This window comes from Ranitomeya variabilis, chromosome 5 (genome assembly GCF_051348905.1).
Source record: "Ranitomeya variabilis isolate aRanVar5 chromosome 5, aRanVar5.hap1, whole genome shotgun sequence".
NCBI classification, from domain to species: domain Eukaryota; kingdom Metazoa; phylum Chordata; class Amphibia; order Anura; family Dendrobatidae; genus Ranitomeya; species Ranitomeya variabilis.
In genome coordinates this window covers 673,702,251-673,718,862 of record NC_135236.1, presented here as the reverse complement: position 1 = coordinate 673,718,862, position 16,612 = coordinate 673,702,251, and the positions used below count along the sequence as shown (strand labels likewise).

Below are 16,612 nucleotides of genomic sequence, written 5' to 3'. Positions count from 1 at the left end.
TTTCTACCCTCCCGTCCAGATACCATCATCCTGCGGGGAACAGCCTTATTCCAAAAATATAATATTTACAATAACTGTGTCTGGCCTGGAAATGGAAACAAAGATAAATTTGGTCAAACTGTCCATGTCCCTGAACTTGGGGAAATTGGCCCAGAATCTGTCCAGATCAGGCAAGAGCCTAAAGCTGATGTCATAGCACTGCCTGTCTGGAAGATTAATCACTGCCAAGATGCTGACTGGTGCAAACCACATGTGGCGGCACAGGAGCTCCCAGACCACAAACCCCCTGTCTGGCAGATCCTCCTTGGCAATTCTGTGCTTAAATCGCATCACGTTTCTTCTTTTGAACACGTGGCCGGAATAGTTGGCACCAGAGGTGAAGAACAGAGCACCACAACTCCATGCATTACTGGGGGGAACCTGCCGGGTCACACTGGGATGACTGACGAAGTGAGGGTTTGTTGCAAGGGGACCGTTACCTCTTGTGCATCAGGTATTAAAGGGGGAAAATTACACACATTATCCTGCACATTGGTATCAACAGTAATATCACTGTCATCAGGCAATGTGAAATCCATTGCAGACTATGAGCCCTCTCCAGCCTCCAACCCCATGGGTACAGTGTGGTTATCCTCTGTCTGTGAGTCAACATTATGGCTCTGCTGTGCACCATTGTGGGACCCCAGGAGTCCGGATGCCACAATGGTATTGCCTTCCTCATGGGGGGAGGTGATGTCATGCCTGGAAACAAGGAGGCATCCCTTAATCAGGTAATACTGACATGCAACTCCGTACTGACTCCAGACTAGAAAGGGGAGCTCTAAACCCAGTTTCAGGGTAGCTTCCCTATAGATATTCTGGCTTGGAGGAGGAGTTAGTCTGCTAGGGACAGTGAGAGGAAAGGAGGCAAAAGGAGAGGAGCCTGGGGTCTGGGACTGCGAGCGGGCTCACCCCAGAGGAAAGCGCCAAGAGACGGGACAGCGTGGTCCACGGTGGTGTGGGAGTTGCAGACCCAGCTACTGAACCCGAAGGGCAGGAGATTGCAAGTCTCCTGTCCCTTCTAACACCTGCAGGTACCACAGCAAGTGAGGAGCTGGGGCTGCCAGAGAGATGACAGTGCCCTTGAAAGGCTCAAGCTGTCAGCTATACAGGTTGAGAATACAAACACTGAGAGGACTTGTGCAGAGCTTCAGGCAGCAAGGGTTAGATATAAAGCGCAGCGGGAAGGCCTCCGAACCCACCTGGCTAAGTGGATCCCAAGCTGTTTCCAGGCTGCCTGGACCCCACCATCACCTGCTACCTGTACCCTGGACTGCACCTGAATTCTACCAGTAAAAGTTAAAAGAAACTGCAATCCCTGTGTCCTGCAATTATTTCCTGCACCCTCAGTCGTGCACCCAACCGTCAACCATCCCTCTTACCAGCTACACTGGGAGCCCTGGGAACCAAGCGCTACCTGTGGGGAGCTATACCATCTAAGCAGCGTCGGCCACCCCTGGCCGAATACTACAGGTGGCGTCACGGACATTCCTACATTAGATTTTATTCCTATTTTCATTAACCTCTTTTACTGGATGCCCAGGGCCACAAACCGGGTCACTGCCACCGTGACCACCCCTTTAAGAACAGATCCGGCCTGGTACCAAGTACCCCACGGTCCTAGTGGGCACTCCACCATCAATGCACACAGTCACACATGCAATGTCCTGCTCTTGTGTTGAGCAATCTTGGACTTGTGGTGCCTCTACTGCATGAATCTGAGGTGCATGTTGCAGATTGTAACAAGGGCCATGTCTGCTGCTTCTGAAGTTCAGTCTATGTCCCTGTTGGTCTCTGCCAGGGGCCCCATCCTCCCCAGGATACAGTCTATGTCCCTGTAGGTCTCTACCAGGGGCCCCATCCTCTCCAGGATACAGTCTATGTCCCTGTAGGTCTCTGCCAGGGGCCCCATCCTCCCCAGGATACAGTCTATGTCCCTGTAGGTGTCTGCCAGTGGCCCCATCCTCCCCAGGATACAGTCTATGTCCCTGTAGGTGTCTGCCAGGGGCCCCATCCTCTCCAGGATACAGTCTATGTCCCTGTAGGTGTCTGCCAGGGGCCTCATCCTCTCCAGGATACAGTCTATGTCCCTGTAGGTGTCTGCCAGGGGCCCCATCCTCCCCAGGATAAAGTCTGTGTCCCTGCAGGTATCTGCCAGGGGCCCCATCCTCTCCAGGATACAGTCTATGTCCCTGTAGGTGTCTGCCAGTGGCCCCATCCTCCCCAGGATACAGTCTATGTCCCTGTAGGTGTCTGCCAGGGGCCCCATCCTCTCCAGGATAAAGTCTGTGTCCCTGCAGGTATCTGCCAGGGGCCCCATCCTCCCCAGGATACAGACTATGTCCCTGTAGGTCTCTGCCAGGGGCCCCATCCTCTCCAGGATACAGTCTATGCCCCTGTAGGTCTCTACCAGGGGCCCCATCCTCCCCAGGATACAGTCTATGTCCCTGTTGGTCTCTGCCAGTGGCCCCATCCTCCCCAGGATACAGTCTATGTCCCTGTAGGTCTCTGCCAGGGGCCCCATCCTCTCCAGGATACAGTCTATGTCCCTGTAGGTCTCTGCCAGTGGCCCCATCCTCCCCAGGATACAGTCTATGTCCCTGTAGGTCTCTGCAAGGGGCCCCATCCTCTCCAGGATACAGTCTATGTCCCTGTAGGTCTCTGCCAGGGGCCCCATCCTCCCCAGGATACAGTCTATGTCCCTGTAGGTCTCTGCCAGGGGCCCCATCCTCTCCAGGATACAGTCTATGTCCCTGTAGGTCTCTGCCAGGGGCCCCATCCTCTCCAGGATACAGTCTATGTCCCTGTAGGTCTCTTCCAGGGGCACCATCCTTTCCTGGATACAGTCTATGTCCCTGTAGGTCATTGCCAGGGGCCCCATCCTCCCCAGGATACAGTCTATGTCCCTGTAGGTCTCTTCCAGGAGCCCCATCCTCCCCAGGATACAGTCTATGTCCCTGTAGGTCTCTGCCGGGGGCCCCATCCTCCCCAGGATACAGTCTATGTCCCTGTAGGTCTCTTCCAGGGGCACCATCCTCCCCAGGATACAGTCTATGCCCCTGTAGGTCTCTACCAGGGGCCCCATCCTCCCCAGGATACAGTCTATGTCCCTGTAGGTCTCTGCCAGGGGCCCCATCCTCTCCAGGATACAGTCTATGTCCCTGTAGGTCTCTGCCGGGGGCCCCATGCTCTCCAGGATACAGTCTATGCCCCTGTAGGTCTCTACCAGGGGCCCCATCCTCTCCAGGATACAGTCTATGTCCCTGTAGGTCTCTGCCAGGGGCCCCATCCTCTCCAGGATACAGTCTATGTCCCTGTGGGTCTCTGCCGGGGGCCCCATCCTCTCCAGGATACAGTCTATGTCCCTGTAGGTCTCTACCAGGGGCCCCATCCTCTCCAGGATACAGTCTATGTCCCTGTAGGTCTCTGCCAGGGGCCCCATCCTCTCCAGGATACAGTCTATGTCCCTGTAGGTCTCTGCCAGGGGCCCCATCCTCCCCAGGATACAGTCTAGGTCCCTGTAGGTCTCTGCCAGGGGCCCCATCCTCCCCAGGATACAGTCTATGTCCCTGTAGGTCTCTGCCAGGGGCCCCATCCTCTCCAGGATACAGTCTATGTCCCTGTAGGTCTCTGCCGGGGGGTCCATCCTCTCCAGGATACAGTCTATGTCCCTGTGGGTCTCTGCCAGGGGCCCCATCCTCCCCAGGATACAGTCTATGTCCCTGTAGGTCTCTGCCAGGGTCCCCATCCTCTCCAGGATACAGTCTATGTCCCTGTAGGTCTCTGCCGGGGGGTCCATCCTCCCCAGGATACAGTCTATGTCCCTGTAGGTCTCTGCCAGGGGCCCCATCCTCTCCAGGATACAGTCTATGTCCCTGTAGGTCTCTGCCAGGGGCCCCATCCTCCCCAGGATACAGTCTATGTCCCTGTAGGTCTCTGCCAGGGGCCCCATCCTCTCCAGGATACAGTCTATGTCCCTGTAGGTCTCTGCCAGGGGCCCCATCTTCTCCAGGATACAGTCTATGTCCCTGTAGGTCTCTGCCAGGGGCCCCATCCTCCCCAGGATACAGTCTATGTCCCTGTAGGTCTCTGCCAGGGGCCCCATCCTCCCCAGGATACAGTCTATGTCCCTGTAGGTCTCTGCCAGGGGCCCCATCCTCTCCAGGATACAGTCTATGTCCCTGTAGGTCTCTGCCAGGGGCCCCATCCTCCCCAGGATACAGTCTATGTCCCTGTAGGTCTCTGCCAGGGGCCCCATCCTCTCCAGGATACAGTCTATGTCCCTGTAGGTCTCTGCCAGGGGCCCCATCTTCTCCAGGATACAGTCTATGTCCCTGTAGGTCTCTGCCAGGGGCCCCATCCTCCCCAGGATACAGTCTATGTCCCTGTAGGTCTCTGCCAGGGGCCCCATCCTCTCCAGGATACAGTCTATGTCCCTGTAGGTCTCTGCCAGGGGCCCCATCCTCCCCAGGATACAGTCTATGTCCCTGTAGGTCTCTGCCAGGGGCCCCATCCTCTCCAGGATACAGTCTATGTCCCTGTAGGTCTCTGCCAGGGGCCCCATCCTCCCCAGGATACAGTCTATGTCCCTGTAGGTCTCTGCCAGGGGCCCCATCCTCTCCAGGATACAGTCTATGTCCCTGTAGGTCTCTGCCAGGGGCCCCATCTTCTCCAGGATACAGTCTATGTCCCTGTAGGTCTCTGCCAGGGGCCCCATCCTCCCCAGGATACAGTCTATGTCCCTGTGGGTCTCTGCCAGTGGCCCCATCCTCCCCAGGATACAGTCTAGGTCCCTGTAGGTCTCTGCCAGGGGCCCCATCCTCCCCAGGATACAGTCTATGTCCCTGTAGGTCTCTGCCAGGGGCCCCATCCTCCCCAGGATACAGTCTATGTCCCTGTAGGTCACTGTCAGGGGCCCCATCCTCCCCAGGATACAGTCTAGGTCCCTGTAGGTCTCTGCCAGGGGCCCCATCCTCCCCAGGATACAGTCTATGTCCCTGTAGGTCTCTGCCAGGGGCCCCATCCTCCCCAGGATACAGTCTATGTCCCTGTAGGTCTCTGCCGGGGGCCCCATCCTCCCCAGGATACAGTCTATGTCCCTGTAGGTCTCTGCCAGGGGCCCCATCCTCCCCAGGATACAGTCTATGTCCCTGTAGGTCTCTGCCAGGGGCCCCATCCTCCCCAGGATACAGTCTATGTCCCTGTAGGTCGGTGCCAGGGGCCCCATCCTCCCCAGGATACAGTCTATGTCCCTGTAGGTCTCTGCCAGGGGCCCCATCCTCTCCAGGATACAGTCTATGTCCCTGTAGGTGGATCGCCCCCACTTTAAAGGGAAGGTGCCACCAGTTTTCTTGTAGTTTGTTTTTTTGTGAAATTAAGCTTAAAATAGTAAATAAAATGTATTAATGCAATGTTTGCACTGTTTGCAAACATTTCTATATGAAAAATATTATATATTTTCTTACAAATATATATATTGACCACTAGGGGGAGCATTTTCCGTTTTAGACCTCAAGCAGCTATAGTAAGATTTACCAGCTTTACTGTTAGGCTACTTTCACACTAGCGTTAACTGCATAACGTCGCAAATCCGTTTTTTTGCCGAAAAAACGGATGCGTCAAAAAAGTGAAAAACGGTGACAAACGTATGCCACGCATCCAGCATTTCGACGGATCCGTCGCAAATCCGCTAAACGTTTCCGTCGAAAATACTGGATGCGTTGCATACGTTGCATACGTTTTACCATCCGTTGTATCCGTTTTTCCGACGGATCCGTTTTTAAAAGGGGAGGCTCCCAAAATTTGATTGGCTACTGGAAAATTTGAAAAACTATATAGTACTGTATTTACAGCCCATCTTTGTGGGTTTTAGTTTTGTGGCAGCGATGGAAGGTGTTCTTGGGAGGATTGCTAGTTTGGTTACCGACGTTATCTTTGAGACAAATCGCCTGGATATCATAGTGCGGGAGAAGGAGGCGGCAGCGGAAAGGCGTAGGATGCTTCTGCAGCAACGGAGACGAAGACGAATGTGGATTCATCCGATTAATCAACTACGGATGACCCGGGGTGTCCAGTCCACTCTGTACCTGGAGTTGCGGCACAATCCACACAAATTCCACAACTACGTGCGGATGAGGATTGAACATTTAGATTTTTTGCTTGCAAAAATGGAGGATGTCATCCGAAGACAGGATACAAGGATGAGGCTTGCCATCACACCGGCGGAGCGGCTGATGGTGACCCTGCGGTAAGCCTCTTTTTTTTATTTCATTGCTGATATTGGATGTTATATTACACGCTGCAGACAATACTGCGCTGCCATATTGCGCACTATTTTCTGCAGCATGTAGTTTTGGTTTTCTTGGCGGACATTCCACTGCTTTATTTAAATGTCATTGCTGATATTGAATGTTTTTCTGCATTTTTTTTTTGGGGGGGGGTTTTTTTTGGGTTTGATGACATGCAACTGCTTTTTTTCTGTCATTGGTCATTTTGAATGTTATATTACACGCTGCAGACAATACTGCGCTGCCATATTGCGCACTATTTTCTGCAGCATGTAGTTTTGGTTTTCTTGACGGACATTCCACTGTTTTTTTACACTGGTTTCATGCTGGTTTTATTGAGTGTCCCGTCCTTAAAAAAAAAATAACAGTGCCATATTAAAACTTGTTGGTCTGTGCAATTTTTTCTAACATTTTTTTTTTTTTTTTTTTTTTTAAAGTTTCCTAGCTACGGGTGAATCTATGACTTCGCTCCATTATCAGTTCAGGCTGGGCATTTCAACTATCTCTGAAATAGTGAAGGACACATGTCGGGCTGTTTGGACCACTTTGCAACCAGAGTATATCCCCCAACCATCCATGGAAATCTGGTTGCGAAGTGCTGAAGAGTTTCTGCAAATTTGCAATTTCCCTAATTGTGTGGGTGCAGTTGACGGGAAACATATAAGGATTGCGAAACCGGCAGGAACAGGATCGGAGTATTATAATTATAAGAAGTATTTCTCCATCGTCCTTATGGCTATTGCAGACGCCAACTGCAGGTTCCTTGCTGTGGACTTAGGAGCGTATGGACGGTCCAACGATTCGCAAGTTCTTAAAAACTCTCCGATGGGTCGTTGCCTTTATGGAGAGAGCTACGATTTTCCGCCAGCCAGACCACTGCCAGGAACAAATGACCCAGCCCTGGAATATGTCTTTGTAGGTGATGAAGCCTTTCAACTGTCGCTGCACCTACTGAAACCGTACAGTAGCCGGAACTTAAACCATACCAAGCGGGTCTTTAATTACCGGCTTACTAGAGCACGAAGAGTAGTGGAGTGTTCCTTTGGCATATTGACGGCGAAGTGGCGAGTTCTGCTGACGGCTATCAAGCTGAAAACAACAACTATAGACGAGGTAGTTAAAGCCTGTGTGGTGCTCCACAACTTTGTCCTGTCAAAGGAGCCCGTTTCTTTGGATGATGAAGAGTTGGAGACCACCTTGTGGGACTACCGCAGCAGCTCGGTTCGCTCTACAAGTTCAGTAACAAGGATGAGGGACCAGTTTGCCGATTACTTTGTCTCACCTGTCGGGCGGATCCCGTGGCAAGACATGATTGTGTAACCTGTTTCCCATGTGTAACCTGTTTCCCATGTGTTTTGGTTATGTAAAAAAAGTGTTTCTGCCCCCCCCCCCCACAAAAAAAAAGGCCCAAAAGCGTTGTTTTCTTGCTAGTAAAACCATTATGTTATACCTTTTACATGTCTGTTGTTTGTTTTTATTAAACCTTTTTTTATTATATTACCTTAATAAATCCACACACACACAAAGAGTAGAATTGTAATCCGAATTTTATTTTAACTCTTTTTTTTGTTTTTTTGTTTTGCAAAAAAAATATATATATATATTTTCCAACTTTTTTTTAGAAAAATTTGAACATTTTTTAGATTATTTACATTAATTACACTTTACAAATTTTCAAAGTGTTGGGTGGAGATATGAGAGGAGGATGGGCCGGAAGGTTGGACCACGTCGATAGGTGGGGAAACCCTACTTGTTTGGGGTGCAGTGGAAGGGGGGGTTAAACCAAGAGGCTGACCAGAGGGGGGTGGTGTTGGGGTAGGTGGAAGAGAAAAGTTCAGTAAGGAAAACATTGGGGAAGTAATTTGGTCTGGGGGCCGGGATTGTTGTGGGGACTGGGTCGGGTATTGTGACTGGGTAGGGTAGTGGGAGTGGCGTGGGGTTTGGTAATGGTGCTGGTGTGGGGATTGGAGCTGGGTTTGGTAATGGTGCTGGTGTGGGTATTGGGGCTGGGTTTGGTAATGGGGGGTATGGTGTGGAAATGGGGCCTGGTGTGGAATTGGAGTGGAGGTGTGGGGAGGTGTGTGGGTCGATTCATTAATGGCCTGCAGTGCAGCATTATGGCAGGTATTCATTACCCGCATCTGTTGCTCAAAAGAAAGCTTCTCCATGCTCATGAGCATGGATTGGAAAAAAAGATTGGCCGGATCGGGACTTACAGCTGAATGCAGCCTATCCAAGCGACTGCTGGTTTCCTGGCTTGTTTCACTGATGCGTGATTGCACCATGTTGAAACCAGCAGTCACTTGCTCTCCCAAAATTTTGAAAGAGCCTTGGAAGGATGCATTCAGGTGTAAGAACTCAGGAGCATAGCTCCTTTCCTGACCCCTCTGGCGCTGCCGCCACGAACCGAATGGTGGTGTCGAGGTGGCAGGATCAGAGGGGTGGGGTAAAGGGAACGCTAACTGTTCAGCATCAGATGCGAGCAATGAAGCCTGCAATAATGCTCCACTGCTTGGGGCGGATGAAGTGGAGGGGACAGAGGGGTCAGAGGAGAGGACAGAGGGGTCAGAGGAGAGGACAGAGGGGTCAGAGGAGGGGACAGAGGTGTGGGGCCTACCGACGTGGCCCTCAGTGGCGGACTCAGGAGGGATCGCTCCAGAGGGCGCAGAGGAAGATGCAGGCGCCCGGTGGCTGGAGAAGGTGCTGTGAAAGAAAAAACAAAAGAAATTAATACATTGGAATGAAAAAGCCCTGACTGAAAGCAAACTAAGTAGACAGGTTAACATGGTTATAAGTGGGCTGTAGAATACTTACACTCTGCTCAGCATGGTTCGCCTCAGGAAGGAGAGGGCCTGGCCATATTTATATTTGCTCCTCTTCCTTCCTGCAGAGCCACTCGGGGCCTTCATCTCATCATTGAATTCCCTCTTAAAGCGATCCCTCAGTGACCGCCACCGCTTCCTAACCTTTCCAACTGTGAAGACAAGAATCAAAAGAAAAAACAAAAAAATTAGTAAATGCAATACATTACAGTCAGCTCAAAACATCACTGGAAATTGAATACTTACCTAGTTTGCTGTGCTGCTGAGGATTAAGGCTCTCCCGCCTTGGAAACAGGTTGCGACACACTTCGTCCCAGAGCCGACGGGTGACACCGGTATCTGCATGCCTGCGGTCAGCCATGTTCCACAGCGGCTCCCGCTCACGAACCTCCTCGATGAGACAATCGATGTCAATGTCATCATCATCATCCTCCTCTTCTGCGGGAGCACGCTGTGAAGCCTGTGTCAAAAAAAAAAAAAAAAAGGAAAACAAACAAATTAGTACACTGAAATACTAAAATACCAATAGAATCCCCCTCCCCCCCCAAAAAAAAACTCACTGATGGCCGACCGCGGCGACGAGTCCGCCGACTCTGGGACTGTCTGGGAGAACCTTCAGCGGCAGCAGCAGGAGCAGCAGCAGCAGCCTGAAATGAAGGAAACAAATTCTCAGTTAAGGTAGGCAGGTGTTTAGTAATCTGTTTTGTGTATGGTGCAGTGTGATGTGCGAAGGAACTGTTTCACCACTACTTACACTTGGTTCCTCCTCCACTAGCATCTCTCCACCCGTCTCGCCCCCTTCTGACAGCTCCTCATCTGATTCAGCTTCCTGTTGAAACAAAATTTATGCATGTAGTTATCCATTAAAATGTAATTTAAAGAAATTTAAAAAAAAAACATTTTTTGGGTTAACTTACCGATACACGCTGTTGCTGTGGAGGAGGGCTGTCAGAAGAGGACATTGTTTTGTGGTCCTGGTGGGCAGCGGCTGAGGTCCTGGTGGTTCTGTAAGTTAAAGAGACACTTGCAATCTGCTCGACACATTGAAGTAGCAGATTGGGGTCTTCAAAACTTACTTCTAGCACTTTAGCTGTGGTCCTGGTGGGCAGCGGCTGTGTCCTGGTGGGCAGCGGCTGTGTCCTGGTGGGCAGCGGCTGAGGTCCTGGTGGTTCTGTAAGTTAAAGAGACACTTGCAATCTGCTCGACACATTGAAGTAGCAGATTGGGGTCTTCAAAACTTACTTCTAGCACTTTAGCTGTGGTCCTGGTGGGCAGCGGCTGTGTCCTGGTGGGCAGCGGCTGTGTCCTGGTGGGCAGCGGCTGAGGTCCTGGTGGTTCTGTAAGTTAAAGAGACACTTGCAATCTGCTCGACACATTGAAGTAGCAGATTGGGGTCTTCAAAACTTACTTCTAGCACTTTAGCTGTGGTCCTGGTGGGCAGCGGCTGTGGTCCTGGTGGGCTGGTCAGTGGCTGCGGTCCTGGTTTATCTGTTAATATGTATAATGGATCTATAGTTAGACACCACCCCCTGAACTAGGTAATGTTCAATGATAAACAGCCTACTAAAATGATGTCAGAAATGTTCATACAGGTGAACCCCCAAAAACCCCCAAAAAGTTGCACGTTATACCATTCATTTCCATGTCCCTAAAAATAAAATTTTTTAATGTTAACACCATGAAAAGATATATTTGACATATTTTATTTAAAATAAATAACCTCTCTCCCCCCCCCCCCCCCAAAAAAAAATAAAAAAATTTCAGGTTAACCTTTATTAAAAAAATGAGCCCTCAACCAACCCTGTATTGCATGTGTAACCATTGGTACATACACCATTTTTAAATTTACCTTTATGAAATAATACTACGGACATTTTTTTAATAAACATTTTATTATTATTTTTTTTTTCTCACTTTTTTTTTTTAAATCACAATTAGGAGCTGACATGCTCTTTATTTTAAATACAAGTACTTCAACTGCAAATGGTTATAACTAATTAAAATAAAATCAACACTTTTATTAAATAGAAAAACCCCACACTCACACATTCAAACCACAAGCTGCAGACCGCTAGACTTTTTTAAAAAACACATCAGATTTAAAAAAAAAACAAAAAAAAAAAAAACCACATTTAAACCACATGCTGCACAGACCACTATACAGTCAATACATCAGAAAAAGGCAAATAACCAATTACAGCATGGACAAATGCACATGCAATCAACAAGACGCACACAAAAAAACATGCATGGTATGTGTCCACATTCCGGATCGCCTCAGAATTTGCTCAGGATTTCCCATCAGTATTTGTAAGCCAAAACCAGGAGTGTAAAAATTAGGTAAAGTATCATACGAAAACAGGCACACTTTTGCTTTTATCACCCACTCCTGGTTTTGGCGTACAAATACTGATGGAAAATCCTGACCACATCCTGATGCAATCCTGCACATGGACACATACCCTCCCACATGAACAGGCATAAGATTGGCAAAGGCATAATATGGTGCAGGCACATGATACAAAAGCACACAGCCGTCCAAAAATACACACATACACATGCACGCACATAAGCTTTATGCAAAGACACATATGTACAACAAAGGCAGAAAGGTGAACCCAAGCAGAAGACGCATACACACACACACATACAAAAGGCTGACAATCCTTTGGCTGGAGCTGCAGGTCTTCACAGTGGCTGGCATCATGGTGGATCTGGACTCTAGCATGGCACTGGCTGGTGCAGGACGATGGCAGGCCTCAGGTCCTCTTCAGGTTTTAAGCTCTTTCTGTAGTCAGTACCTCATATACACACACACAAATGCACAGGTACACAGATGCACACAAAAATTGCAATACTCACACTGGCTCTATGGTGGCTGGAGTCTTGTGGCTGGAGTCCCGTGGCTGGCTCCTTCCTGTGGCTGGCTCCTGTGTCAGGCTGGAAAATTGTGGCTGGGGTCTTATGGCTGGAGTCCTGTGGCTGGCTCCTTCCTGTGGCTGGCTCCTTCCTGTGGCTGGCTCCTGTGTCAGGCTGGGGTCTTGTGGCTGGGGTCTTATGGCTGGGGTCCTGTGGCTGGCTAGCTCTTGCTGGAAGTCTTCTGTCTTGGGTCTTGCAGGCATATGTGGGGTTGAAGGCCCAGGCCAGGTTTATATAGATTTGGGGGTGTCTGGCCAATTGGCAACAAAATCCAGGTTCTGAGCATGCTCAGTGTAAAAAAAACGTATTGCAGCGCTGTATTGCGTCGTACGACGTGTCCCGACGCATCCGTCGCTCATAGGCTTCAATTGCAGCCAACGACGTATGCCGCAGGATGCGTCGCGACACGTTTTTTAGGCGGAGACAAAAAACGTTACAATCTACGTTTTTTTGAGACGACGTGTCGCCAAATTTCGACGCATCCGTCGTAAAACGTACACGACGTATGCCAATCCGTCGCCATACGTCGCCAATACAAGTCTATGGGAAAAAAACGCATCCAGCAAAAAGTTTTGCTGGATGCGTTTTTTCTGAAAAAAGACGTTTTGAAACGTAATGCAGTTAACGCTAGTGTGAAAGTAGCCTTAGCTGGAAAATCTGGGCAGTAACTGCTGACATCAGCATTTCCCTCCCCTTTTGGGTGGTCTATTATCCCTGGGGCAGAATGAAGAGCAGCATCACAGGGCAGAGCCATTTTGTGTGTGACTGCCCTGTGATCTGCTATCACCATCAGTTTCTGCATCCATAGTTTATGTGGTGTGTATGGAGCAGCATTGTCTGGGCAGAGCTGTCTGTGACTCATCCCTCAGTAAGATAAGAAGGAGCTCCAGGTCTGCAGTGAATGGCCAGGCATTGTGGAGGGAGGGGAGAGATACATTGTATGGCAGAGAGAGGTGTCAGGTGTCACCTCCTCTCTGCAGGCTGTGAATATGTGTGAGGGGGGAGGCGGAGACACAGCAGGAGAAGCACACAGGGCAGCGTGTGAGGGGCAGAGGATGTCTGCCCAGTGCCTGGAGTACAGAGGGGCAGTGCACTTCTCTCCTGTGATAGAGAGTAAGTGGAGCTGGGCAGAGAGCACTGGGCTATAATAAAATGGCTGCTAGTCACACCTACAGCAGTGAGTTGTGTAGCCCACAGAGGCGTGCCCAGCTCACTGCTAACGCCTCTCCAATGTTATAGATAGGGTCAGCGCCGGTCTATTGTCTCCTATGTCCATGGGGTGCTGTAAAATGACACTGTTAGTGCCCTGCTACTGCTGCAAAACCAAGATGTCAGCCCCCAGTTCCTTCTTTAAACACATATAACACACGAAATCTGTTTCACATGCATTTAAAACTTGGTTATAGCAGCATGTTATGCTACATTACAGTGATTTATTAATAATCTACAAACGCGGTACCTTACCTTTAAGGGCAATGGGGTACTCGGTACCGGGTCCTTCGGTTCGGGGAATGTCACGGTGGCCTGACCCGGTCCGTGGCCCTTTTAGGGGGATCCAATCAAAGGTGTAGTTTGTATAATGTTCGTGACGCCACCTGTGGTATTCGGTCAGGGTGACCGACGTTGCTTAGAGGTCCGCTGGGGTGATGTTATGGCAGCTAGATGGTATACCTTCCCACAGGTGAAGTGTATCCCCAGGGCTTCCCAGAAGTGTAGATGGTGATGGTGGATGATGTTAGGCGCAGTGAATAACGAGGACACAAGGTTGCAGTCTCTTTACCTTGTTTACTGAAGACTTCAGCATCCACAGTCCAGGGTACTGTCATGTCGGATGCTGTTCAGACCTGGTTGTTCGACAGACAGCGGTAATTCCGCTTTTGTCCACTATGCGCTCATTGGTGTCGGCAAGATTTTATATAGCTGGTCCGGGGTTAATTTACCTGGTGCTCAGATTGGAAGCTGGGCAATGCCCACTGCCTTTAAATAGTTCTCCTGAACATTGGGCGTCGCCGATTATAGCTTCTGTCTTGTGCGTGGTTATCTCGGTCTGGAGTGGTGAGCGAAGTAGTTGGAGTATCATTGCTGGTGGTGTATTTCCCTTTGTCTTATTTTCTCCTTCCCATATTTGTATTTGTTTTGCCCTTTGCACTTATAGTGTATTCCTGAGTGACTGCGGCGTGGTGCTTATTTTTCCATTATCCTTTTCTGTGCTAACTGTGGGTATTGGAGTGTGGTCTCTTCACTGGGTGGTGGGGGGAGGTTTCAGCCTAGGGTTGAAACAGGAGACAGGGTGAGAGTGGAGGCCCAGACATGCACACCATCAGTGTAAACTCTGGGAGAGGGTCAGTCAGGGTTTCCCTAGTCTGAGGGAAATCGCAAGGGCCCGGGTTATTAGCTCTTTCGTACCTAGGTCTCCCGTGACATTATAATCGGCCAACATTATTTCCGGGAATCCCATGATTTCCATAACCCGCTAGTTGGAGGCGCTGTCCCTACAGGTCACTGAGTTGAGGGGGGCAGTGCAGCAACAGGGACTAGCAGTATCTAATGTGCAAGCCGGAGTTACAGGTAAAGTTTCTGAGCCTAAGTTTCCTTTGCCTGAAAAGTTTGCTGGGGAACGCAGTAAATTTGTTTCTTTTCGTGAAGCTTGCAAACTGTATTTCCGTATGCGCCCGATCTCCTCAGGTAATGAGACTCAGCGTGTGGGCCTGGTGTTGTCATTATTAAGCGGGGATCCCCAAGCATGGGCGTTTTCTTTGCCATCTGATTCTGCTACATTTAACTCTGTGGAGAGTTTTTTTTCTGCTCTAGGACACATTTACGACGATCCGGACAGAATGGCTCTAGCAGAACCTAAGATACGCACTATTCGCCAGGGGGAGCGTGTTGCAGAGGATTACTGTTCTGAATTTCGCCGCTGGGCGGTCGACACACAGTGGAATGATCCTGCGCTGCGGAGTCACTTTATTCTGGGAGTTTCTGATAGGGTTAAAAAAGCCCTCCTGATGTACGAGACTCCTGCTTCACTAGATTCCGCTATGAGTCTTGTTGTCTGCATTGATCGCCGTTTGCGTCAGGGGGATCATGAGACGCTGCCTGTGGGAGAAGGTTTAGGTTCACGTGAGGTTGCTGCAGGTGAGCCCACGGAACCTATGCAAATCGCAGGGGTATCACATGTTAAGCATCGAGCCCCTGTACTCAGGAAGCAGGGAGCCTGTTTTTACTGCGGTAAAACTGGTCATTTTATTAATATCTGTCCTCTGCTGTCAAAGAAAAACGCAACGGCGGAAAACTTCTAAGCTCAGAGGGTGTGGAGGAGTCCAATCTGAGCTTATGTATATCCTCCATGATGGTTTCTCAGTGCATGCTCCCTGCCAAAGTTGTTGTCACTGGCAGAGAGCTGTGTTGTGATCCTAATGGCAGAGGATCTCAGGGTCTTCAGCAAAGTCTGCAAACATAAAAACTAGCTCTTAGGGAGGTGGTAACTGAGCTGACCACATACCTGATCCTAGCCCACAACTAATAGCAGCCGGGGAACGTACCTACGTTGGTTCTAGACGTCTCGCGCCAGCCAGAGATCTAACTAACCCTTTCAGAGAAAATACAGACCTCACTTGCCTCCAGAGAAAGGTACCCCAAAGTAGATACAGGCCCCCAACAAATAATAACGGTGAGGTAAGAGGAAAGGACAAACGTAAGTATGAACTAGATTCAGCAAAGAGAGGCCCACTAAATAATAGCAGAAATATAGAAAGCGGACTTATGTGGTCAGCGAAAAACCCTACAAAAATATCCACGCTGAATATCCAAGAACCCCCGTACCGACTAACGGTATGGGGGGAGAATATCAGCCTCCTTAGAGCTTCCAGCAAAATCAGGAATCACATTATGAACAAGCTGGACAAAAAACAGAATAATACAAATAACAAAAAAAACAAGAAAGCAGGACTTAGCTTATGTTACAAAAATCAGGACCAGTAGACAAGAGCAACCAGACAAGGACTGATTACATGGATGCCAGGCAATGGACTAAGACTCCAGGAAGTTTAAATAGAAACACCCAGAGTGTTAACGAACCAGGTGACTACCAACCTGGGGAAAGAGTATACAAGAGCCATACCGCGAGTGACCACAAGAGGGAGCCCAAAAGTATAGTTCATAACAGAGCTGCCAATCACTGTTTTTGTGGATAGTGGTTCTGCCACAAATCTCATTGATGAGGAGTTTGCGCGCACTGCTGGTTTTAAGATCGAAAAACTGCCTCATCCTAGCCATGTGGTCACCATCAATTCTGCTCCTCTCCCACAGGGGGAGATTACTGAGTTTGTGGCTGAGGTTAAACTCCATATTGGGGTTCTTCATTTCGAGCAGGTTACATGTAAGGTGCTCAAGAGTCTTCCGGCACAATTGGTTCAGGGTTTTCCATGGTTGTCTACACACAACCCGGTTATTGACTGGAAAACTCAGGACATAATTCAGTGGAGTGATTTCTGTCAGGAGAATTGCTTGGCCACATGTGTTTCTGCTGTGACTTCAAGCGTTCCT

The 16,612-nt window shown here is 49.5% G+C and overlaps 2 protein-coding genes across 7 annotated transcripts in view; both read right to left on the bottom strand.

The window, feature by feature from the left end:
• LOC143776956 (aldo-keto reductase family 1 member C1-like) overlaps positions 1 to 16,612 on the bottom strand; it is a 69,786-nt gene that overhangs the window by 40,220 nt on the left and 12,954 nt on the right. The window lies entirely within an intron of this gene.
• Positions 7,731 to 9,265, bottom strand: LOC143776947 (uncharacterized). Its single transcript, XM_077266815.1, has 2 exons — positions 9,141 to 9,265; positions 7,731 to 9,029 (listed from the first exon to the last, which is right to left on the bottom strand). Exons 1-2 carry the CDS (start codon positions 9,233 to 9,235, stop codon positions 7,991 to 7,993), a joined length of 1,134 nt encoding a protein of 377 aa, XP_077122930.1. The 5' UTR covers positions 9,236 to 9,265; the 3' UTR covers positions 7,731 to 7,990.